The sequence below is a fragment of the Saimiri boliviensis genome, chromosome X, assembly GCF_048565385.1.
Source record: "Saimiri boliviensis isolate mSaiBol1 chromosome X, mSaiBol1.pri, whole genome shotgun sequence".
Lineage (NCBI taxonomy): Eukaryota > Metazoa > Chordata > Mammalia > Primates > Cebidae > Saimiri > Saimiri boliviensis.
Window position 1 is genome coordinate 62,417,065 of NC_133470.1, and position 27,158 is coordinate 62,444,222.

The 27,158-nt window shown below is 35.1% G+C and overlaps 1 protein-coding gene across 2 annotated transcripts in view; it reads left to right on the forward strand.

The window, feature by feature from the left end:
- CHIC1 (cysteine rich hydrophobic domain 1) overlaps positions 1–27,158 on the forward strand; it is a 133,447-nt gene that overhangs the window by 17,894 nt on the left and 88,395 nt on the right. For both annotated transcript variants that reach the window (XM_003936865.4, XM_010347372.3), the window contains exon 3: positions 4,865–5,020. In XM_003936865.4, the coding sequence (XP_003936914.1) occupies positions 4,865–5,020 (156 nt within the window). The remainder of the gene's footprint in view (positions 1–4,864; positions 5,021–27,158) is intronic.

Below are 27,158 nucleotides of genomic sequence, written 5' to 3' on the forward strand. Positions count from 1 at the left end.
GAACTTTTCATTGCTTTTGCAATTTTTCTTCATCTAAGTAATAATTTATTGTCTGGCCTCACCACTGATTTGTTCTTTTGACTGGTGACCTTTTCTGTCTCTCCTAATGTATAATATCAAATCATTCCACAGAATACTAAACAGGTGATCATAGTCCTGGCTAAGTTAGCCTTAGAAAATATGTGGCCATTTAACATTTTAGGACACAAAGAACCCTATGATGTGAGATTTTAGACTCACTCTTTAGTATGTTCTACCTTCCTATCCTAATCATTTAGAATAATTTACCAGTTGAAGCAACAACCTAGACTTAGATTTGTTTTATATGAATTAATCATAAATGTTTTTTTTTCAAATAAATAAAATAGCTATGGAAATATATCTTGAATAGTGTATTTTTGTAGAAAGATAGTAAATTTATTGAAATTAAAGAGAAAGTGAATTATAAGAACTTCAGTAAAAAACTTATTCTTCATGTTTCCTTTGAGGCTGCTGCATGTGTTCTATGGGTAGTTATATACAACTTTACTATTGAGTTAGTTTGAAATACAGGTCCAAGAAAATCTAGGAAATGAATAATTTTAGAATGTCAGTGAATAAAATTCTCAGGCATACGAATTATCCATTTTTGAAATTGGCCAATTTTATATGCTCAAGAAATCTTCAGAATGTCTTTTCACACTTTCTCATTTCTTTACAACCCTTCTGAAACTAAAAATTCCACTGGCCTAAAAGGTAGTAGACTGTTTTAAACTAGAAGAGTAAGAATGGTAAGCTGCTTTTGGTATGCATTCACACAACCTAAATGATCTGGATATGAGCTACTCATAAAGATATCTGTTCTTTTCAGGTTATTGTTTTTGTAGCACATTATCATGATGACTTGATATTTATTTAAATGTACATTCTATATAGTGTACAAAATTTATCTTGTGTTGGCTAAGGCATAAATTATAACTGATGTTTTTCTTAGCTTGTGTTTGGTGATGGGAAAAACACTAAAAGTAATTCTGAAAATGTGATTTTTGAAAGTCACATGGTGGTAACATTAGCTTTATTCACTTTCCCTTTAACGAGATAATTTTTCTCCAGTAGGCACTTTCATTTGTAAAGGTTCCTTTGATTTATCAAAATGCTTCTCAGATAACTGGAAAGAAAAGGCAAAAAGAATTAATGTCCATCTGAGGAAGAAAAAGAAAAAAAGGTCTAAATTCCAGACTTAACAGCTCTTGTATTAAAATATTTTAAAATGAATAACTGTGATAGCTGAAGTAGAAAAAAATCTACCTTTTACAAAGTCAGTCTTCTAGTATGAATGCAATTCTAAATAGCTTTTATACCTGCCTAAGTTAAGCAAAATTGCAGAGAGAAGTCTGAAAACCTAAAAAAATGTTTGACAAACTCTGTGGTTCAGTATTAATTTTTTGCTTCTTATGTGTTAATGCTTTTGATGCAAAGAAAAAGATAACCTTTTATATTAAGTGCAGAAAAGATTGTTTTCCCTATTTCATATCAAACAAGTGTATCCACACAGATTCTGGTGACCAGAAAATGAAAGAACCAGAGAACATTAGAAAAGAAATTAAAGCTTTTGGCCCTCAGCTTGAAACAGTTAAACTGTTATGGGGAGACTAGTGTGCAATGTTCAGGGATTGGAAGCAATAAAAATCAACCTTTACTATTGTGATACAGTATGACAACTGATTGATAGGGTTGTGTTCCCCATGATTGAAGAAGGCACATCAGTCCTGCTGGGGTTTGCTTAGACTTTCTTCTGTTTACAGAGTCTCCTGCATCCTGTTATAAAATATTATGACCCTCTACACCACCTTTATGGTGTGGTTTTCTTTTTTCATTCCATAAAAGCCAAAAGAAATGAAATATTTCTTTATAACCCACTGTTCAGCTAGAAAGGAAGGGTCTTCTGCTGTCTGACCTTCATTGCTAGAGACACTCATTATATGAAAATAAATGAGTAAAATGTTAACTCTGATTCTACACAGTTAACTAAACATATCTTTCACATTGTTTAAAATTGAGTTGACTAATTCTCACTTCTTATGTCTTTAGCTCTGTTTTATGACTTTTACTGCTACTCAAATACAAATTTATTTCAAAGACAGTCCTGGCCTCCTTTTAAAGTCAAAATGCAGACTAGTTTGTTGTTTGAAACTCTAATAAAAGCTTTTCTTTTCAATATATTTGTCTTATGACTTCAAAAAAATGGAATTCTCATTATTAGTAACTTTGAATATTTTAGTTTTAAATTTGTTTTTGGTAAGAAAATAGAAATTGAGACTATTACATGTTAAAAAGAAGAAACTGTTGGTAGGAAAGAAGGAAAATGACCACATTTTTAGGAATGTTTTTGTTTTCAATTCCAGAAGCATATAATAAAAGGCAAATTTTATAACAAGTTTTATATACTTCAGCATACAATTTATTTTATTCACAATGTTTGAAATAAAAAGCCAGTTTTCTCTTCCCTAGCTTTTGTCTCCCTCTCTCTTATAACACTATTCATCCCTGGTAGAAGTGGAGCTTTCTTTTTCAAGGCTCCTTATAAACATATCTTTTTCTTTGGGACTGACTCATTTCTGTACCTTTTAGTTTTATTTTTTTTTTATCTGTGTTTGTCCTTTTTAAATAAAAATGTAAATTCCAATTACAAGCATTTAAATTTGTAAATGGACAGATTTAATAATTTTATGATTTGCATGAGTTTATGTCAAAATTTACCATATCTAAAAAAATATGTTAGTGATTCATAATTTAAAGAGTTGAAGTAATGTAATATTACAGATTAGAGCTAAATATGTACATATCTTTTCTTTACTTTAACTTATATTTGGTTGCTCAATGATTCTCTAAGAAAAAATAAGTTGAATATTTCTGTTGGAGAATAAATCTTAAGATAGCAACTTGATACTTTGTTTTTAGAAAGAAGAGCTTGATTTTTTTTTTTTTGCTGAAGAATTAAAGAACATTGAATCTGCATTCAGTGTGTAGCAGATTATAAGCAAGTTATCCTTTTGTTTACAATATAGTATAAAGGAAAACTATGGAATATTAATACTTACCTGAGTAAAACCATTGCTTTCAGGTGAGGCTTCATGCAAAAGATAGCTTTTTCTTTTCTTTCTCCAAATCTCAGAGACATGATTCATGGACTTTCTTTTTCAAGGTTTTTCAGTTAGGAGGTATTTCCAAGGATTAATTTATATTTTCTGTGAGGTATAGAAAACAAAGATTATTATTCTCATTTTATCGGTGGGAAGCTGAAACTCAGAAAAATTAAATGATTTTGCCTGGGATTTTTCATAGCTAAAAAGTAACTATAATCCAGGTCTCTCAATCTGTTTTTCAGCATTTTTAGTTTGTCTTAGTTTAATGTGCTTAGTGCAGTCTTGTGCTCTAAGTTTTTAGTGTTTTCTAATTTCAGTTATAAGGCGTGGTTCTCTGAATTTGTTTTCATACTTAGAAATTTTGTCATATAATTGGAATTCTTTGTACACAGTGACTGTCTTTACATCATGTTGCTGACAGTCTAAATGGAGAATGAAATTCTGTATAAACAAAGTTTTGAGCTTATGTTGTTTGTTAACATATTAGTAAGAAAATCAGACTCATGGGCTAAGCAATTAACCTTACTGAGTAACATGAACAATTCTAATAAAGCTTCTAATAAAGTTTATATACTTAATGTATAGCTTACTTCAGTGCTGAATTCTGTTATCATGTATCTTTATAACATTTGCTAATAGGTGTATGTCTTGTAGTGTTGATTCTAAAACATCCCTATTAAGAGACAAAAATGTAATAAATCGATTCCTTGAGTGCAATTTTTATTTGGAAGAGTAGTAAAACTCTATATTTTTGATTCCTAATATGCTAATGTGGTTTTAATTTTATAACAGCTTACTTTTCCTAACAGTTTCATAATTTTTGCATTTATAGCCAGATGCTAAAAGTTCTTTCATAACCTTTATAGTCTGACAGCTTTCTAAATGAAAGGGAATCATTTTTGTAATCCAAAAATGTGATTTCACTGAAAGCAAGCTATTTTTAGTATACCTTTGAATTGTATAACCTTCAAGCAGATTTTTTGGTATAAATCTTATTATTCCAGTCATGTACATGCCTTTGAACTGACTTTGTCCTTGTTTACAGAGGAGCACAAGCAGCCACTTCCAGGAATGGTGATAGTAACTAGAAATATTAAACTTGAGTATTTAAAGACCTTTCAACTCTGAAAATTTACAGTAGTTATGAGTTCTTTTTATACCGAATATTAACAGGTCATTTTGAATGCAATCACTAGACATTGTCTTTTGTTAGTCTATTCCCTTCAAACAATGGCTAATGTTAAAATTGTTATATTGAAAATTTGCCAGGGAATAAGGTTTTTGAGAGTTGCCTTTTTCAAAGTAATCCAGGAGTATTGCCAAGGTCTAATTTTAATTGCTTTTCCATCTAGCAGTATTTGGGTTTTTTATTGTTCTATTATGCTTCTAGTCTTACTCAACTTTTAATCAGAATGACTGGAGACTATCAGTTATACTGCCTTAATAATGAGAATATTTGGTAAGAAAACTGCTTGAAAGTTATCCTTTTCCATCAATTTTATCGCAGTTATTTTATTAGTGATCATTTCAGAGGATCGTTTTTTTTTTACATCAGGCTGTTCTGTGAACATGAAATTATGTTGTACTTTTCAACATCATCCATGAGTGTGTGAACATATTTATGGGGAATATACCTATTTAGATATTTGTGATTCCCTAAATTATTTGTAATAAACATTTTTCTTAGATTTAGAAATAAAAGCTGCCCACAAACTGTTAAAGATTGTGCGCTCTTGTAGGTGGCCCCAGAAGAATTTAAGACCAGCATTGGCCGTGTGAATGCATGTTTGAAAAAGGCTCTCCCAGTCAATGTGAAATGGCTGCTATGTGGTTGTCTCTGCTGCTGTTGCACACTGGGTTGCAGCCTATGGCCTGTTATTTGTCTCAACAAAAGAGTGAGTAACTGTTTTATTGTATAATAATAATAATAACTAACATTTATCAAAAACTTGCTATGTGTTATGAGCTCTTTTCAAGTACTTTACACAATTTAGTTAATTCTCATGACAATGCTATCTTTATTTTAGAGATAGGGAAACTCAGGGACAGGCACATTATTTGTCCAACTTTTATCAACACTTTATCACTTATTATGGGTTCCCATCATTTCACATAAATGCAGTATAAGTTAAATAATAAGTAATTATGAATGTAAGGGGGCTACTTATTCTTTTTAAAAGACCTGATGCTGTAACTTAAGGTATTTCCAAGTTATAGGTATATAGGAGAGCTTCTGATCTGAAGAAAGGCAAAAGTGAGAGTGACCTACAACAGAGGAAATTCCTATTTTTAAACATGTTACAATAACATGCTAGCATAGCATTACTACTTTTGTCATGGATTTAAGAGTATTCTCTTAATGTTGTCTTCTTTAAAATTTCACTTTATTTTTGGGGATTTTTTTTTCCTCTTGTGGGAGGATACCTTTAAAATATATATATATTTTTGAGATGAAGTCTTGCTCTTGTCCCCCAGGCTGGAGTGCAGTGGCACAATCTCAGCCCACTGCGACCTCTACCTCTCGGGTTCAAGTGATTCTTCTACCACAGCTTCCAGAGTAGCTGGGATTATAGGCACCTGCCACCATGCCTGGTTGATTTTTGTATTTTTAGTAGAGATGGAGTTTCACCATGTTGACCAGGCTGGTCTTGAACTCCTGACTTCAGTTGATTCACCCACCTCGGCCTCCCAAAATGCTGGGATTATAGGTGTGAGCCACTGCTCCCAGCCCTTTAAAATATTTTAATTGAAGCTGATGAGGGAAATTAATTCATTTTACCTGAAGTGTTTTTCCTAGTGCCATATGAGTTATTTCATTTAAATTTTTAAATAATAAGTAGCTGACAAAATCAGATTCAAAATTATATTGCCTTGTGGAAGAATAATTAGTGGTGCTGTTGTTTTATTAAAGCCAAAAATATTCCCAAGAAGTACTCATTATTTTTTTTCTCTCCATTCTTTTCCTACGTGGTTTAATGTTTACTTCAAAAAGACAAATAATGAAATATTGCCAACTCTATGACTTTTTGAATGGAAAAGTTAAGCATTTTATTGATCCTATTGGTAATCACAAGTAGGTCAGAGCTTTACTATAAATACAGCTTAGTTTATTGTTTGTCAAAACATGTACAGTATTCTCAAATGGCTTTCTATAAATAAATAAAGCTGACAACATAAATTCCTTTTCTTAATTGTCATATCTTTTAAAAGTTACAATCAATAATTTCTACCCATCCCTATTATTTTAAAAGCCTCAGTATGAATTAATCATGTTCAAATTTCCCATCATGTAAATACGGCTAATCTCAATTACTTAAGAATAGATTGTTTATTGTTGTTGTGATTGTTTTGTTGGTTTCTGTATTATCCAGGACTATCCTTTTTCCTGATGACCTGTTTACACTTTGTCTATTTGTTAATACCTTCACCAGAAGGCCTGAAATAAGGAGAAACATTTTTTTCAATCATTTGATTTTACTGTGAACACTTTGAATAGAATATTCAGTGGAAACTAAGATAATACTGATGTTGTGATCTCTTCTATCCTCCATTACTTTGGATAATTAAAAGTTCATGGTGAAGTTGAGATATCAGTATATTCTAGGGTTGAGATACCAGTATATTCTAGTGCGCAAATCTGTCAAATTAAAAAGTTTCTTTAATATAGATTTACAAATTGTCATCCATGAGCCAGATCCAGCCCACTCTATTTTTAAACATTTTAATCAGTTTTCCAACATTTAAACATTGGAATATTTAAAATAATATTCAGGATATCCAGCCTCTTGTAAAATCTAAAGATCTGGCAATACTGGACCCACATGCCTGTATGTCAGTAGTTGGCTCTGAGTGGTGGCTGCTCCCTTTAAGTAGAACATACATTCTCTGGTTCATCATAGGAACCACCCACAATTTACATTGTCTGCCTTGCTCTGTAAGTATTATAGTTCATGGCCTCTGATTTTGTATGTGCCATGTTGTCAACACTATACTAGACAGCAAAACATTAAGCATATGCTGCTAACATTGTACAAGTCACTATCCTTTCTGTAGCCTTAAATTTTCTCACCCATAAAATTGGGATACTACTAGTTTTAATCTGATTTTATGATGAAATTTAAAGCAACTCAAAGATTTTTGTCTACATGGAGAAATATAAAATATAATAATTTAAGAACTTTTATACATTTACTACTGATTTTCTAATCTGTAAAGTAAGTTTTATAGACTATAATAGTTTAATTGGAAGGATGATTAGCATTCATATAGTTCAAATCCCTTATTTTACAGGTGTGGAAATAAATCCAGAAAGGTGAAGTGACTTTCCCAAGGTCACATGGCAAATGGCACAGCCACAAAAATAATCCTTGCTTTGTTTTGTTTTTGTTTTTGTCTTTAATACTGCATTCTCTTGACTACATCGTGTTTCTTACATCAAATTGACTAGTCCTGAGACAAGAAATATTAGCATAAGTGGTATAATAAACAGCCCACTGAATTTTAATTCTTTAGCAATGGATAGAAAACTTTTTCTTAAAGAACCAAATAGTAAAATACGTTAAGCTTTGTAGGCCAGAGGTCTCTGTTGCAACAGCTCAACTGTGCTGTTGTCACATGTAAACAGCCATAAACCTATGTAAACGAGTGAGCATTACTGTGTTCTCATAAAACTTTATTTACAAAAACAGGCAGCAAGCCAGATCTTGCCTATAGGTTGTGGTTTGACATCTTGCTCTAGCCATCTCTAATTGAGTATCTAGCTTTATGGAAGTAATATCTCTATTTGCTTACAAAATAAAATAGAAATAATAACAAAGATGCTATGGTAGCCAATTATTGAAAATGTTTCTAAGAAAATAATTTTTATGTAGATAGTCTGCTTTATAATTTTTTTGGCAGTATAATTCATGGTAATTTTTTCTAGCAAATTAGGTGGTAAAGAAAAGGAACATAGGTCAGAGTACCTTGAGTTCCTGGCTAACCTCTCTTGACTCTGGTAGTAGTTCACAGCTACATGATGCATGAAATGAGGCTTTTCATTTACTCGTTCTTATATCTATCACTGAACCAACTATGACGTTATAGTCAACTTCAGCCGCAGTCATGCTATCACTCAAAATTTGAAATTACTTTTATTCTTTCCTTTTTTTTTTTTTTTTGCTTTAATACTCACTAAATTAAGAGAGATGGTCAGAGGGAAAGGACTACTTTCTGACTCACAACATAAATATGATGTTTTAGTAGATACAGGTTATAATTCACTGTCCTGTTGGATTCTGTGTTTTTGTAGATAATTAAAAAAAGAAGGAAAAGCATATGATAGAAACAAATGCCCCATCCATACATTATGCCATTTGGAAAAGAAAATCAGTCTTTGCATTGAGAGACAAATAGTTCTGCCAAGAATTAAGCAAATTACGTGTAATCTACATATAATTTAGGCCTTTCATAAAATACATTTTGTGTTCTTGGGCAAAGACAACATGCATAAAGCTTGTGCATAGATATTATAACTTGGTCATAGCCTGTCTTTTCCTTACCATCTTTGAATCTTTTAATTTGTGTGTCAAACTTGAGTCATTTGAGCCATATGTAAGAAAATAATGTTTATGACATACAAATACTAAAAGCTGATAAGTTTGCTTTCTTTTTTGTCAGCTTTACTGGCTAATTGTATTGAATGTATGACTTTATCTGCTTTGCAGAAGTACAGTGATTGGCATTAAGCTAACTTTGATACTTTTCTGGTCAACTTGAGAGTCAACCATCTAGCTTTTTTAAAAAACTAATTTATTGGGAAATAATTTACATAACATAAAGTTAACTCATAATAAGAGAACAATTCATTGAATATTAATGTACTTACAGAGTTGTGTAACTATCACTGTAATCTAATTTTAGAACATTTCCATTATCCTAAGAGTAAACCTTGTGACCGTTTATAGTCACTCCCAGTTTCCCTCCAACCCTCCCAGCCCTAAGCAACCACTGATCTACTTTATCTCTTATATTCACATTCTTGGACATTTTATACAATATGTACTCTTTCAGGTCTACATTTTAAAACTAAGCATAATGGTTTTTATTGTGGAAAAATATATGACATAAAATGTGCCTTTTTAACCACTTTAAAGTATATAATTTAGTGACATTAACTACATTGACTGTTATGCAACCATCCACTATCTAGTTTCAGAATTTTTTCATCACCTTCAAAGAAAATCCCATATTCATTCAGCAGTCATTTCTCATTTTGCTTTCCCTCAGGAAGCTAAAAAGTGTTCTCCTCTCTTCCATTTTTTACAAGAGTTTAAAAAGGATTGGTATTCTTCTTTTAAATATTTGGGAGAATTTCCTTGCTTTTGGGCATATACCCAACAGTGACACCATCTGATCTTGGGATTTTTTTTTCTTGGTAGATTTTTGATTACTTATTCAATATTTACTTGTTATAGGTCTGTTCAGATTTTCTGTTTCTACTTGAGTCAACTCTAGGAGTTTGTCCATTTCATCTAGGTGGTCTAATTTGTTGGCCTATAATTATTTTTAATATTCTCTTCTAAATTTTTTTCTAAATTACTGTAAGAGAGATAATAACGTCCCTATTTTCATTTCTGATTCTAGTCATTTGAATCTTCTTCTTTTTTCCTTAATCCTTGTAGCTGAAAGTTTGTCAAATTTCTTTTCAAAGAAAAAACTTTTGGTCTTGTTCATTTTTTCTGTTGTTCTTCTATTCTCTATTTCATTTCTCTCCACTCTATTTTTTCCTTTCTTCTGCTACATTTGGGTTTAGTTTGCTCTTTTTAGTTCCATAAGGTCTAAATTTAGGTTATTGATTTGAGATCATTCTTCTTTCTTAATGTAGGCATTTACAGCTCTGTTTTCTTTTAAACATTGCTTGATCACATTCTGAGATACTGAGAGTTGTGATTTCAGCATATGAATTTTGAGGGAATATAATTCAGCTCATAACACATAAGGAAGGACTTCTGCTATTTTGCTATTTGTTTTCCATGTCATATGTTTTTTGTTCCTCAGTTCCTTCATTACTTATTTTATGTTTGAGTTTTTTTTAGTCTACTATGAACCTTATTTCCTTTTCTGTATCTTTTTTATTTTCTTAGTTGTTAAAATTAACAACTTAAACTTATAACACACTAATTTGAATTAATATCACCTTAGCTTGAATAGTATATAAATTCTACCGCTATATATCTCCATACCTACCCTTTTTTGTTGTTCTCACAAATTATATGTTGTGTGTGTCCATTAACAGATTTATAATTATCATTTTGTCTTTTAATTATATGGGAAAAGTAGTTCCAAACCAAAAATGCAATATTGGCTTTTAAATATATTTGTGCAACTACCTTTTACCTGTGTTTTTTGTTTTATCACATGCCTCAAGTTATTGTCTAGTATCCTTTCATTTCAGCTTGAGGATCTGTCTTTAAAATTTACTAAAATGTTATCTTAATAGAGATTAACTCCCTCAGCCCTTGCTTCTCTGGGAATTTCTTTATTTCTCTTTTTTTAAATTTAATTTAATTTTGTTTTTTGAAGGACAGTTTTGCTCAGTTTAAACAGTATAGAATTTTTGGTTGACAGGTTTTTTTTCTGTAATTTCTGCTCTTTAAATACTGTTAATCTTATGGAGAATCTCTTGTACTTAACAAGTCACTTATTTTTTACTGCTTTCAAGATTTCCCTCTTTGGTTTTTACTTTCAATAGTTTAATTAAAAACATAGTTTAATTATACTTTATCTTGGTATGGTTCACTTTTGAGTTTTCCTACTTGGAATTTATTTGGAATTTTGGAATTTTCTTTTTTTCCTATGTGCAGATTCAAATTAATATCTGGTGTCAATATCAGCCTGAAGAATTTCCTTTAGTGTTTCATATCAGATGGGTGTGCAGGCCATAGGAGCTCTCAGTTTTTATTTAGGAATGCCTTTATTTCATCTTCACTTTTTAATATGCAATTTTTTAATTAATAGATTTTTTAAAACAACTTGTATTTCCAGTATTGTGTTGAACAGGAGTAGTAGGAGTGAGTATCCTTTTCTTACTCCAATTCTCAAAAGAGCTGGGAAATGGTTCCAGCTTTTGCCTGTTCTGTATGATGTTAGCTGTGGGTTTGCCATACATGGCTGTTACTATTTTGAGATATGTTCCTTTGATGGCTAGTTTTTTAAGGGTTTTTATGAAGTGAAGTTGGATTTTATCAGAAGCTTTTTCTGTGTCTGTTGCCATGATTATATGGTCTTTGTTTTTAGTCCTGTTTATGTGGTGAATCACATTTATTGATTTGCATATGTTGAAACAACTTTGCATTCTAGAATTAAAGCCTACTTGATTGTGGAGAATTAGTTTTTTGATGTGCTGCTGGATTCAGATTGCTAGTATTTATTGAGGATTTTTGTGTCTATGTTCATCAGGGATATTGGCCTGAAATTTTTTTTCATTGTGTCTTTGCCATATTTTAGTATCAGGATGATGCTGGCTTCATAGGATGAATTAGGGAGGAATTTCTTCTCCTCTATTTTTCGGAATAATTTTATTATAATTGGTACTAGCTCTTCTTTATACTTCTGGTAGAATTCAGCCATGAATCCATATGGTTTAGGATTTTTCTTCATTGGTAGGTTTTTAATTACTGTTTCAATTTTGGAACATGTTATTGTTCTGTTTAGTGTTTCAATTGCTTTTCCTGATTCAATCTTGGGAGCCTGTGGGTTTACAGAAATTTAGTCATTTCCTCTAGATTTCCTAATTTGTATGCATAGAGGTGTTTGTAATAGTGTCTGAAGATCTTTTATATTTCTGTGAAATTGGTTGTAATGTCTGCTTTGTCATTTCTCATTGTGTTTATTTGGATCATCTCTCATTTTTCTTTGTTAATTTAGCTATCAATCAACAGATCTTGTTTATCCTTTGAGAAAACCAACTTTTAGTTTCATTGAACCTTTGTGCAGATTTTGGGGTCTCAGTTCCTTTCAGTGCTCCTCTGAATTTTGTTTTCTTCTGCTAGTTTTATTAGTTTTTATTTTTCTAGTTCTTCTAGGTGCAATGTTAGATTGGTAATTTGAAATCTTTCTTATTTTTTTAATGTAGGCATTTGGCACTGTAAACTTTCCTCTTCATGTTGCTTTTGCCACATACTAGAGATTTTGTGTTCTGTGGATGATTGTCTTGTATAGTATCTTGGAGAGGTTCTCTGAATTTCTTGAATTTGTGTGTCGACCTCTAGCAAGATTAGGGAAATGTTCATGGACTGTATCCTCAAATATGGTTTCCACGTTGCTTACTCTGTCTCCTTCTGTCTCAGAAGTCCTAATGTGGCATAGGTTTGGTCTATCTACATAAACCCATATTTCTCAGAAATTTTGTTACTTTTTAACGATTCTATTTTCTTTATTTTTGTCTGGTTGGCTTGATTCAAAAGTTCAGTCTTCAATCTCTGTAATTCTTTCTTGAATTTGATCTAATCGTGTTAATGCTTCTAGTTTTATGTTGAAATTCCTCTCGTGAATTTTTCAATTACAGAAGTTCAGTTTGGTGCTTTTTAAATATGGTCATCTTGTCTTTCAACTTTTCAATAATTTTACTGACTTACTTGGACTGGACTTCAACTTTCTCTTGAATCTCTCTGAACTTCTTTGCCATCCAGATTCTTAATTCTGTGTTGTTTTAGACATTTTAAACTGTTTAAGATCCATTGCTGGGAACATAGTGCAATCATTGGTAGGCAAGTTCGACTTTTTGAATTGCTGGAGTTATTGCACTGATTTTTTTTTTTCTGCTCTGGGGGTGCTTGTGTTTCTCATTTTGAAATTGCTGTTATTTAGATGGGACTTTGTTCTTTTATGGGGTTTTTTCTCTTGAAGGTTTGACTGGTGAATATTGTGTATAGGTGCTTTCCTTTTTCCTTTTTTTAAATTTTTTTGTTTTGAGGCAGAGTCTCACTCTGTCACCCAGTCTGGAGTGCAATGGTGTGATCTGAGCCCACTGCAACCTCCACCACCTGGATTCAAGCAATTCTTCTGCCTCGACCTCCCAAGTAGCTGGGATTACAGGTACCTACCATCATGCCTGGCTAATTTTTATGTTTTTGTAGAGCTGGAGTTTCACTGTGTTGCCCAGGCTGGTCTTGAACTCCTGACTTCAGGTGATCCAACCACTTTCTTTTTGAATGCTTTCTAAGGGCCATGGCTCTGTATGGGTTCCTTCATTTTTTGCCTTGGGTTTCATAGGCATTGCATGCTGAAGGAATTTATTTTCTCTTGGTGGTGTAATTCAGGTTGCAATCCAGTAGACAGCGTTTAAATGTAAGGGCCAACAGATAGGCTTTTACTCAGTTGTATGCCTCTTTTGTATTTGAATGCATATTCATTTCAAGTGAACAACTCAAAGGCCTCAATTACATTTATACTGTTGTAGAACCATTACCACTACCTATTTCCAGTTTTTTTCATTACCCCAAATAGGAACTCTATACCATTAAATAATAACTTCTCAGTTCTCCCTTTCTTCATACTTTGATAACTTCTAATCTACTTTCTTTCTCTAAAAATTTGCCTATTCTAGATACCACATGTAAATGAAATAATGCCATATTTTTTTCTTTTAGATTCAGCTTATTTTATATACTATAAAGTCTTCAGAGTTAATCCATATTATATTTCAAAATTTCATTCCCTTTTATAGCTTAATAGCATTCTATTTTATGTAAATATTATAGTTTTTTTATCCACTTATTTATTGATAGACACTTGAGTTGTTTCCACCTTTTGGCTGTTGGGAATAATGCTGCAGTGAACATTGCTGTACAAGTGTTTGTTTGAGTCCTTGATTTCAATTACTTTGAGTATATATCTGAGAATGGAATTACTGGAGCATATGGCAATTGTTTAGCTTTTTGAGAAACCACCAAAGTCTTTCTTTTTTATACTTTAAGTTCTGGGATACATGTGCAGAGCGTGCAGATTTGTTACATAGGTATACATATGCTGTGGTGTTTGGCTGCACCCATCAACCTGTCATCTACATTAGGTATTTCTTCTAAAGCCATCCCTTCCCTTGTCCGCCATCCCCTGACAAGCCCTGGTGTGTGGTGTTCCCCTCCCTGTGCCCATATGTTCTCATTGTTCAGCTCCCACTTATGAATGAGAATGTGCAGTCTTTGGTTTTCTGTTCATGTGTTAGTTTGCTGAAAATGATGGTTTCCAGCTTCATCCATTTCCCTGCAAAGGACATGAACTCCTTCTTTTTTAATGGCTGAATAGTTCTGCCTAAGTTTTCTTCTAGGGTTTTTATGGTTTTAGGTCTTACATTTCAGTCTTTAATCCATCTTTAGTTAATTTTTGTATAAGGTGTGAGAAAGGGGATCAGTTTCAGTTTTCTGTATATGGCTACCAGTTTTCTCAACATGATTTATGAAATAGGGAAAGGTCCCCATTGCTTGTTTTTGTCAGGTTTGTCAAAGATCTGATGGTTGTAGATGTGTGGTGTTATTTCAGAGGCCTCTCTTCTGTTCCATTGGAGTAACACGCTGTTTTGGTTACTTTAGCCTTGCAGCGAGGTTTGAACTCAGGTAGCATGATGCCTCCAGCTTCATTCTTTTTGCTTAGGATTGTCTTGGCTATATGGGCTCTTTTTTGTTTCCATATGAAATTTAAAGTAGTTTTATCCAATTCTATGAAGAAAGTCAGTGGTAGCTTTATAGGGATAGCATTGAATCTAAAAATTACTTTGGGCATTGTGGCCATTTTCATGATATTGATTCTTCCTATTCATGAGCATGGAATGTTTTTCCATTTGTTTGTGTCCTCTCTTATATCCTTAAGCAATGGTTTGTAGCTCTCCTTGAAGAGGCCCTTCACATCCCTTGTAAGATGTATTCCTAGCTATTTTCTTCTCTGCATAGCAATTGTGAATGGGAGTTCACTCATGATTTGGCTTTTTGTCTGTTAATGGTTTAAAGGAATGCTTGTGATTTTTGCACATTGATTTAGAATCCTGAGACTGCTGAAGTTGCTTATCTGCTTAAGGAGATTTTTTACTGAGACAGTGGGGTTTTCTAAATATACAATAATGTCATCTGCAAACAGAGACAATTTGACTTTCTTCCTATTTAAATACCCTTCCTTTCTTTCTCTTGCCTGATTGCCCTGGCAAAAACTTTTAATACTATGTTGAATAGGAGTGGTGAGAAAGGGCATCCTTGTCATGTGTCGGTTTTCAAAGGGAGGGCTTTCAGCTTTTGCTCAGTATGATATAGGATGTGGGTTTGTCCTAAATAGTTCTTATTACTTTTAGATATATTCCATCAGTATCTAGTTTATTGAGAAATTTTAGCATAAAGTTGTGTTGAATTTTGTCAAAGACCTTTTCTGTGTCTATTAAGATAATAATGTGTTTTTTGTCATTTGTTCTGTTTATGCAATAGATTACATTTATTGATTTGTGTATGTTGAACCAGCCTGGCATTCCAGGCATAAAGCCGACCTGATCATGGTGAATAAACTTTTTGATGTGCTGCTGGATTTGGTTTGCCAGTATTTTATTAAGGATTTTCATATTGATGTTCATCAAGAATATTGGCCTGAAATTTTCTTTTTTTGTTGTTGTGTCTCTGCCACGTTTTGGTATCAGGATGATGCTTGCCTCATAAAATGAGTTAGGGAGGACTCCCTGTTGTGTGGAAAAGTTTCAGAAGGAATGGTATCAGCTTCTCTTTGTACCTCTGGTAGAATTTGACTGTGAATCTGTCTGGCCTTGCACTTTTTTTGTTGGTAGACTATTAATTACTGCCTCAATTTCAGAACTTACTATTTATTGGTCTATTTAGGGATTCAACTTCTTCCTGGTTTAGTCTTGGGAGGATATATGTGTCCAGGAATTTATTCATTTCTTCTAGATTTTCTAGTTTATTTGCATAGAGGTGTTTATAGTATTTATAGTATAGTCTGTTTGATTCTTCTCTCTTTTCTTTATTTGTCTGGCTAGCAGTCTATTTTGTTAATCTTTTCAAAACGCCAGCTCCTGGATTCATTGATTTTTGAAAGGTTTTTCATGTCTCTATCTATCTCCTTCAGTTCTGTTCTGATCTTAGTTATTTCCTGTCTTCTGCTAGCTTTTGAATTTGTTTGCTCTTAATCCTCTAGTACTTTCAATTGTAGTGTTAGGATGTCATGTTGATTTTAGATTTTTCCTGCTTTCTCCTGTGGGCATTTAGTTTGTGCTATAAATTTTCCTTGAAACACGGCTTCAGCTGCGTCCCAGAGATTCTGGTACATTTATCTTTGTTCTTACTGATTTCAAAGAACTTACTTATTTTTGTCTTAATTTTATTATGTACCCAGTAGTTATTCAGAAGCAGATTCTTTAGTTTCCATGTAATTTTTCTGTTTTGATTGAGTTTGTTCATCCTGAGTTCTAATTTCATTGCACTGTGGTCTGAGAGACTGTTTGTCCTGGTTTCCATTTTTTGTATGTGCTGAGGAGTGTTTTACTTCCAATTATCTGGCCGATTTTAGAATAAGTGTGATGCAGTGCTGTGAAGAATGTGTATTCTGTTGATTTGGGATGGAGAGTTTCATAGATGTCTATTAGGTTCACTTGATCCAGAGCTGAGTTCAAGTCCTGAATATCCTTGTTAATTTTCTGTCTGATTGATCTGTCTAATATTGACAGTGGGGTATAAAAGTCTCCCCCTATTACTGTGTGGGAGTCCTAATCTTTGTAAGAACTTGCTTTTTGAATCTGGCTGCTCCTGTATTGATTGCATATATACATTCAGGATAGTTAGCTCTTCTTGTTGCATTGATCCCTTTATCATTAAGTAATGCCCTTCTTTGTCTCTTGATCTTTTTTGGTTTAAAGTCTGTTTGATTGGAGACTAGGATTTCAAACCCTGCTTTTTTTTTTCTTTGCTTTGTAAATATTCCTCCATCCTTTGATTTTGAGCCTATGTGTTTCTTTGCAAGTAAGATGGATCTTCTGAATACAGCATACAGATGGATCTTGACTCTTTGTCCAAATTTGCCAGTCTGTCTTTTAATTGGGGCATTTAGCCTGTTTACATTTAAGGTTAATATTTCCATGTGTGATTTTGATATTGTCATGATGCTAGATGGTTATTTTGCCCATTAGTTGATACAGTTTCTTAACAGTGTTGATGGTCTTTACAATTTGGTATGTTTTTTTCAGTGGCTGTTACTGGTTTTTCCTTTCCATATTTAGTGCTTCTTTCAGGAGCTCTTGTAAGGCAGGCCTGGTAGTGACAAACTCTCAGTATTTGCTTGTCTGTAAAGAATTTTATTTCTCCTTTGCTTATGAAGCTTAGTTTGGCTGGATATGAATGCTGAGTTGAATATGAATTCTGGGTTGAACATTCTTTTTTTTTCAAGAATGTTGAATATTGGTCCCCACTTTCTTCTGGCTCATAAGTTTTCTGCAGAGTGTTTCACTGTTAGTCTGATGAGCTTCTCTTTGTGGGTAACCCGACCTTTCCTTCTGCCTGCCCTTAACATTTTTTCCTTCATTTCATCCTTGGTAAACTTACAATCAGGTGTCTTGAGGTTGCTCTACTTGAGGTGTACCTTTGTGGTGTTCTCTGTATTTCCTGAATTTGAATGTTGGCCTGTCTTGCTAGGTTGGGGAAGTCTCGTGGATAATATCCTGAAGAGTATTTTCCAACTTAGTTTCATTCTCCCCATCACTTTCAGGTACACCAATCAAATGTAGGTTTGGTCTTTTCACATAGTAACATATCTACTTTAGGCTTTGTTCATTCTTTTTCATTGTTTTTTCTCTAATCTTGTCTTCATGCTTTATTTTACTAAATAGATCTACAATCTCTGATATCCCTTTTTTCTGCTTGATCGATTCGGCTGTTGATACTGTGTGTGCTTCAGAAAGTTCTCATGCTGTGTTTTTCAGCTCTATCAGGTCATTTATGTTCTTCTCAAAACTGGTTATTCTAGTTAGCAATTCCTTTAACCTTTTATCAAGGTTCTTTGCTTCCTTGCATTGGGTTAGAACATGCTTTTTGGCTTGGAGGAGTTTGTTATTATCCGCCTTCTAAAGCCTACTTCGGTCAGTTGATCAAACTCATTCTCCATCAAGTTTTTCTCTCCTGCTGGCAAGGAGTTGTGATCTTTCAGTGAAGAGGCATTCTGATTTTTGGAATTTTCAGCCTTCTGTACCGGTTTTTCCTCATCTTCTTGGATTTATCTACCTTTGGTCCTTGATGTTGGTGACCTTCGGTTGGAGTTTTTGTCTGGAATCCTTTTTGTTGATGTTCATGCTCCTTTCCTTTCCTTTTTCCTTTTCTTTCCTTTTTCCTTTCCTTTCTCCTTTCCTTTCCTTTCCTTTTTCCTTTCCTTTCCTCCTTTCCTTTTTCCTTTCCTTTCATTTTTCCTTTCCTTTCCTTTTTTCTTTCCTTTCCCTTCCTTTTTCCTTTCCTTTCCTTTCCTTTCCTTTTTCTTTTCCTTTCCTTCCCTTTCTCCTTCCCTTTCTCCTTCCCTTTCTCCTTCCCTTTTTCCTTTCCTTTTCTGTCCTTCCCTCCCCCTCCCCCTTTCTCCTCCCCCTTTCTCCTTCCCTTTCTCCTGCCCCTCCCCTCTCCTGCCCTCCCCCCTCCCCTCCCCTCCCCTCCCCTCCCTTTCCTTTCCTTTCGTTAGTGGAAGCTGCAGAACAGCAAAGACTGTTGCCTGCTCCATTTTCTGGAATTTTTGTCCCCGAGGGGCACCGCAGATGCCAGCTGTGGCTCTTATGTATGAGGTGTCTGTTTACCCCTGCTGGGATGTGTCTGCCAGTGAGGAGGCACGAGTGTCAGGGACCCCTTGAGGAAGTAGCCTGTTTCTTATCAGGGCTTGAGCACAGTGCTGGTATATCCACTGCTGTCTTCAAAGCTGGAAGGCAGGAACATTTAAGTCTGCTGAAGCTGCATCCACATCTGCTTGTTTCCCTAGGTGCTCTGTCCCAGGGAGATGGGAGTTTTATCTGTATGCCCCTGACTGGGGTTGCTGCCTTTCTTTCAGAAATAGCCTGCCCAGAGAGGAGGAATCCAGAGAAGCAGTCTGGCTGCAGAGGCTTTGCGCACCTGTGGTGGGATTTTCCCAGTTCAAACTTCTCAGTGGCTTTGTTATACTGTGAGCACAAAATTGCCTACTCAAACCTCAGTAATTGTGGATGCCCCTCCCCCCACCATTCTTGGGCATCCCAGGTCAACTTCAGATTGCTGTGCTGGCAGCGAGTATTTCAAGCCAGTGGATCTTAGTTTCCTGGGATTCACGGGGGTGGGATCCACTGAGCTAGACCACTTTGTCCCTGGCTTCAGCCCCCTTTCCAGGGGAGTGAACGATTGTGTTTCACTGGCATTTCAGGTGCCACTGGGGTATGAAAGAAAAATTCTGTAGGTAGGTTGGTGCCTGCCCAAATGGCCACACAGATTTGTGCTTCAAACTCAGGGCTCTGGTGGTGTTGGCACCCATGGGAATCTCCTGGTCTGTGGGTTGTGAAGACCATGGGAAAGCATAGTAACCAGGCCAGAATGCATCATTTCTCACTCATGGCACAGTCTCTAACAGCTTCCCTTGGCTAGGGGAGGGAGTTGCCTGACCCTTTGTGCTTCCTGGGTGAGGCAGTGTCCCTTCCTGCTTCTCACCCTCTGTGGGCTGTACCCACTGTCTAACCAGTCCCAAATAGATGAGCCATGTACCTAGTTGGAAATGCCGAAATCACCCACCTTCTAATGGTAAAAAGACCTTCTAGTCTTTTACCATTTATTATGATATTAGCTGTGTATTTTTTACATATGGCCTTTATCATGTTGAGTAAGTTTCTTTCCATTCTGAATTTGTTTGATGTCATTTGTTTTGTTTTGTTTTGTTTTGTTTTGTTTTGTTTTGTTTTGTTTTGTTTTGTTTTGTTTTAGACCGGTTCTTGCACTCTTGCCCAGACTAGAGTACAGTGGTATGATCATAGTTCACTTCAGCCTCACACTCCTGGGCTCAAGCAGTTCTCCCACTTCAGTGTTCCAAGTAGTGGCAACTACAGTTGCACACCATCACACCTGGCTGTTTTCTTTTAAAATATTTTAGAGATGGGTTCTCTCTGTGTTGCCCAGTTTGGCCTTGAACTCTTGGACTTGGGCCATCCTCTTACCTCATCTTTGTGTTTTTCTAATTGATGTTTAATATTTCTACATGTTTATGGAGTTTATATAACATTTTGTAAAATGCATAGACTATATAATGAGTCACAAGATATTTGGGGTGTCCATCACCTTGAATATGTATTAGTTCTGTGTGTTGGACATTTCAAGTTCTCTCTTCTAGCTATTTTCAAATATATAGTACATTCTTATTAACTATAGTCACTATGGTGCTATCAAACATTCAAACTTATTCCTTTTAACTGCATGTTTATACTTATTAAATATCTGTTTATTTTCCCCAAATCACACACCCTTCCAAGCTTTTGGTATCTATCTTTCTACTCTCTACCTCTATGAGATCAATGTTTTTTGCTCCCACATGAATGAGAACCGGGACTGTTATTCCATGTGTAGCTCATTTTACTTAATGACCTTCATTTCCATCCATATTGCTGCAAATGCATGATTTAATTTTTTGATAGCGATTTTTGTTTGCATGGAGTATCTTTATCCATGGGAAAAGTGTAGAACTGGGCATGGGTAGCACTGTCTCTCACTGTTTCCCTTGGCTGGAAGAGGGAGGTTCCCTGGCTCTGTGCACTTCTCGGGTGAAGCAATGCCCAAGACTGCTTCTGCTTACTCTTCATGGGACTGCCTAACCAGTCCCAACAAGATAACTTGGTACCTTAGTTGGAAATGCAGAAATTACCCACATTCTGTGTTGGTCTCAGTGGGAGCTGCAGGCTGGAGCTGTTCTGTTCGACCATCTTTGCTCCTTCACAGTTTGTTTTTATGTTGTGTCCTTATCTGGTTTTTATATCAGTGTAATGCTGGCCTATTAAAATGAGTTAGGAAGAATTCCCTTCTCTTCAATTTTTTGGATAGTTTGTGATGAATTGGTGTTAGTTTTTCTTTGATAGTTTGGTAAAATTCACCAGCGTAGCAATCTGTTTCTGTAGTTTTCTTTGTTGGGACACTTTTTTAAATTACTGATTCAATTTCATTATTTGATATTGTTCTATTCAGGTTTTCTGTTTCTTCTTGATTTGATATGGGTTGTAGTATCCTGGAATATCCATTTCCTCTGGGTTTTCTGGTTTTTTAATGTTTGGTTGTTCATAATAGTGTTGGATGATTTTTGTATTTCTTTGGTATTAATTGTCTATTTTCATTTCTGATTTTATTTGATTTTTTCTCTTTCTTGGTTAGTCTAACTTACAGTTTATTGATTTTGTTTATCTTTTCAGAAAACTAACTTTTTGTTTAATTGATCTCTTATATTGATAAATTGCTGTTATATTTAGTTCTGCTCTGATCTTTATTTATTTTGTCTATTAATTTTAAGTTTAGTTTTTTTGTTTGTTTGTTTTCTAGTTCCTTGAGATGCAGTGTTAGGTTGTTATTTTGTGAGCTATTTGTTTTTGTTGTTGTAGGCATTTAATGCTATAAACTTTCCATTTAGTATTGCTTATGTTGTATCCCATAGATTTTAGTATATTGTGTTTCAGTTTTCATTTGTATCAAGAAATGTTTTTATTTCATCCATAATTTCTTGTTAACTCCATAGTCATTCAGGAACATGTTGTTTAACTGCCATGTATTTGGACAGTTTTCTACATTCCTCTTGTTACTGATTTCTAGTTTTGTTCCATTGTGGCCTGAAGAGATCATTGATAGAATTTTGAGTTTTTAAAATTTGTTGATACTTGTTTTATTTGCCAACATATGGTTTATCCTAGAATATGTTCCATGTGCTGATTAGAAGAATATGTATTCTGTAGCTGTTGGATGAAATTTTCTGTATGTGTTAGATCCATTTGGTCTAACATGTAGTTTAAGTATCATGTTTCTTTGTTACTTTTTTGTGTAGATGGATGATTTATTTAATGCTGAGAGTGGGGTGATGAGGTCTCTGACTATTATTGTATTGGAGTTTATTTCTTCCTTTATATCTAGTAATACTTGTTTTATGTATCTGGTTGCTCAAGTTTGTTAGGTGCATATATATTTTTAGAATTTTTAAATCCTTATGCTAAACTGATCACTTTATCATTACATAATGAACTTCTTTGTCTCATTTTACTTAAAGTTTGTTTATCTGCTTTATATGTAGCTACTCCTACTTGATTTGGTTTTTGTTTGTATCTATTCTTTCGATCCACATGTGACTTTACAGGTTAGATGAGCTTCCTGTAGTCAGCATATAGTTGGTTCTGTAATTTGGTTTCTTTGTGTCCTCCAGATCTCCAAATATCATGTTGAAATTTTGATCCCCTCTGTTGGAGATGGGACATAATGGGAGGTATCTGGATTATGTGGAGGAATCTTCCCTGAATGGCTTAATGACAGGAATCTCTCCATGACATTTTCATGGTAATGAGTCAGTTCTCATTCTGCTGTTTTTCATGAGAGCTAGTTATTGAAAAGATCCTGGCACTTCCCTTTCTACTCTTTCTTCCTTCCTCTCTTATATAATTTGTGCACATACTGACTCATCTTCCCCTTCCACCACAAGTGGAAGCAGCCTGAAGCCCGCACCAGAAGCAGATGCTAGTGCTAGCATTTTTGTGTAGCCTGAAGAACTTTGAGCCAAATATGTTGTTTCTTTTTTTTAATAAATTACTCAGTTTTGGGTACTTTTTTTATAGCAAACAAATTGACTAGAACAGTTGATTCATAAGTTTTTATCCATTCAGCCAGTCTGTTTCTTTCAAATAAAAAATTTTATTTGATTCTGTTCAGTGTTACTATTGGTAGGTGAGTGCTTATTCACTTCATTTTATTACTTGATTTCTGGTTGTTTTGTATGCCCTTCCTTCCTTCCTCCTTCTTTCCTTCATTTTTTCCATCCATCCATCCATCATTGTGATTTGTTGGTTTTCTATAGTGTTAATATTTGAGTCTTTTCTTTCTTATTTGTATTTGCTTTAGCAGTAGGTGTTATACTTTCATCTGTTTTCATGATGGTAGGTAGTGTGCTTTCGCTTTCAGGTGTAGGACTCCCTTAAGCATTTTTTAGTGGATTGGTCTAGTAGAGAAGAATTACCTCAGCTTTTCCTTATCTGGAAAAGACTTTATTTCTCCTTCACGTTTGAATAACTTTTCTGGGTATAGTATCCTTGGCTGGAATTTTTTTTTTAATTTCAGCAGTTTGAATATATTATTCCATTCTCTTCTGGCCTGTAAGGTTTCTGCTGAGAAATCTAGTTAGTCTGAAACAGGTTCCTTTATAAATGACAAGACACTTTTCTCTTGATGTTTTTAGAATTCTCTCTTGGACTTCTGACAGTTTGGCTATAATGTGTTTTGGAGGGGACTTTTTGGGATGGTATCTATTTGGAGATCTCTGATTTTCCTGTATCTGGATGTCTAAATCTCTTGCTAGAAAATGTTGTAAGTTTTCAGCTATTAATTAAGTAGGTTTTCTAGCTCTTTCATTTTCTGTTCACCTTCTTAGACATCAAAAATTCAAACATTTAGTAACTTTATGCTGTCCCACATCACGTGGGCTTTATTTTTTTCTTACTCTTTTTTTCTTGTTTTTGTCTGACTGGGTTAATTCAAAAGACCTATCTTTATGTTCTGAAATTATTCTTCTGCTTGAACTTGTCTGTTAAAGATTTTAACTATATTTTCTATTTCATTTAATAAAGTCTTTATTTCTAGAACTTCTGTTTAAATCTTTTTTAATGGTATCTATCTCTTTAATAAATTTCTTATTGAGATCCCAAATTATTTTTCTGATTCTTTGTATTGTTTTACTCTGTTCTGTGTATCTCACTGTCCTTTTTTATATCACTGTTTTGAATTCTTTTTCCAAGTTTTTATAAATCTCTGTCCGATTGGAACCTGTTCCTGGAGAATTAGTGTGTTCCTTGGAAATGTCAAACTTCCTTGCTTTTTAATTTGTGTGTGTGTGTGTGTGTGTGTGTGTGTGTGTGTGTGTCCTTATGTTGTTATGTATGCATCTGGTATACCAGTTGCTTCTTCCAAATTTTTGAATTTGCTTTTTAGGGGAGGACTTTTTTCTGAAAATGTTTTTATGGTATTGCTTGGGTAGAACACTTTGGCTTTGATTCTTGATGTATACAGTAGTCTAGTCTTCATGGTATTTTCAGTTGTAAAAGCACTTTTACAATTTTCAGTTGTAAAAGTGGTGTCTTTGATTCCTTTGGTTGCTTAGGGTTTGGTTGTTAGTGGAGCCTGTGGTGATGTTTTGCTGGGAATGACAACACTAAATCCCCCCTTTTTTTGCCCCAATGGTTACAACAGTGGGTCCCCAGACAGCAAATTATGGCACAAATGTTAGCAGGTCCAGTCAAACCAATTTTTGGGTCTCCAGGCAAGGTGCTTCAGTGCCAGTAGTTGCAGTGGTAGGCCAGTTGGGTGGACTTGGGGGATAGTGGACGTGGCAAAGACAATAGCAGTAGGAGTAGCAGGACAACCCTCTGGTTCCCAAAATGTTCACAGTGGTGTTAGCAGTGCCTGCACTGGGCTGGGCAGGCAAGTCCCCAGGCCTGCAAGTGGTGCTTAGGATTGTGGGGGTAGTGGTTAAGTAGGCCTGATCTTAGCCACTTCGGAGGAGTTCTCAGGTGTCAATGGTAGTATTCTGGGCTTGGCAGTCTCTAGGCTGCTAGACAACATGCTTGGACACTTAGGGTGTGGGGTGGGTGGAGCTGGTCCAGATAGACCTGTCCTCAGGCCCTCTGGTAGTGTGTGCAAGCGCTTGGCTTGGTACACAGAGCCAGGGTGATCTCTAGGCTCCTGGTGGAATGTTTGGGTGGGGGCAACAATGATTGTACTATAGCCTTGTTTCTGGGGCAGGTGGGATTTTCAGTATCAGTTGCTATATGCAGGTGGCTAGGGGGTACATGTTTTGCTTGTGCTTTGGCCCTGGTAGTGGCAGCTCACAGTAGAGGTAGCTGTGTTGTGGGTTTGCTGCTGAGGGGAGTGGGGTTGTTACCAGTGATTCAGGCATCAGCCCTGATTGGGGCAGCCAGTCAGAGGTGCTGCAGTTAGGGAACATCAATGGAACTCTAGGGATATGGAGATTCCAGGGTTATTGTCCCACCCCCAGGCAGAAGGCAGTACAGTGGGGACTGGATTCTCAGTGTAGCACCTTACTGTAGCTGCTTAGCCTTTGTGGGGGCATGGGACCCAATATGACTACCCTCTCTAAAGCAATGCCTTTATATGATCTCCAGGCGGATCTCTGTTAGTCTTAGGACCCACAAATGTCTAGGAGCTCTCCTGTGGCTGGAATTGCAGTAGTCTGCAGTGAGAATGTAGAACACTGGAGGTATCTTAATTACTCTTTCCCTAGATTTGGGAGCATTTTCAAGCTCCCAGCCTATCCTAGACTTTCTTGCCTCTCTCTCCCTCCTACTTTAGGTATTTCCTGTTACTTCTCTGTTGACTTATAGGCTTCTCTGTGAGATGATCTATTGGAAGTGTAGTTGTCTACTTGCTATTTTAGCTTTTTGTTGTGGGGGAAGTGAGTACCAGTTTCCTGTCATTAGCCATCTTGAAGCCCCTCTGTTCAGTGTTTTTATCATGAAAGTGTTGAATTTTCTGTTTTTTTTTTTTTTTTTTTTTTTTTTTTTTTTTTTTTTTTTTTTTTTTTTTTGTGAACCACTTTAATAAAAGCTGTATATCTTAGTCTGTTCAGGATACTAAAAAAATTCCATAAACTGGATAGCTCACAAACAATAGAAATTTGCTTCTGTTTCACCTTACAATTAAGCTATTGACACATTTGGTGTCTGGTCAGGGCACACTCTCCTTTTCACCAATGGAGGCTACCAATTGTGTCCTCTAATGGTGAAAAGATTATCGGGGTTTCTTTTGTAACTAATCACATGAACTAATTATCTTACAACAGCCCCAAATCCTAATACCATCATATAGAGCTTCCTTCTTTCCCTTTCATATTCAAAATATAAATTATTTTGGGGGCACGTAAGCATTCAATCATTCCACTATACAGGTTTGATGCATACATCTCAGTGGGTTTGAGGATAAATAAGTATCCTAGAAGACATCACCACCATCAGGATGACAAACCAATTCGTCACCTCCAAAAAATTTTTCCCACCACCCTTATTATTATTATTATGGCGTTTTTAGTTTTTTTTTATTTTTATGGGTACATCATATGTGTATATATTTATGGGGTACTGAGATATTTTAATACAGGTACAAAATGCATAATAATCACATCAGAATAAATGGAAGTATTCAGCACCTCAAGCCTTTATGAATTACTTATGTTCTTACTGAAACTATTCCAAAAAATAGAAAAAGAGAGACTTCTCCCTAACTCATTTTATGAGGCCAGCATTATCATGATACCAAAACATGGCAAAGATACAACAAAAAAAGACAATTTCAGTCTAATATCGTTGATGAACATTGATGCAAAATTTCTTCACAGAATACTGGCAAACCAAATTCAGCAATACATCAAACAGCTTGATCAAGCAGGCTTTATCCTCAGGATGCAAGGTTGGTTCAACATATGCACATCAATAAGTGGAATTTGACTGACACTATTTTCGGCCTCAAATCCCCTGCACCCAGGTGAATAAATAGCCATGGCTCACACAAAGCCTGTTTGGGGGTCTCTTCATTCAGACTGCATGTTTTAACATTTGGTGCTGGAAACCTGGGACAGGAGTGCTCCTTTGGAGAGACTAGCCCCCTGTCCCCACTCTCCCTCTTAGAAGAGACCCATCTGAGACCTCAACACATCAGACCAGACCAGACCAGCAGCTCACGCTTAGCGTGCCAAACAGCTCTCTTGCCACCTTCAGATCGGGAAAGCAGCCTCTCCCTTTTTCTCTCCCCCTCTCTTTGTCTTTTCCTTTAGAGA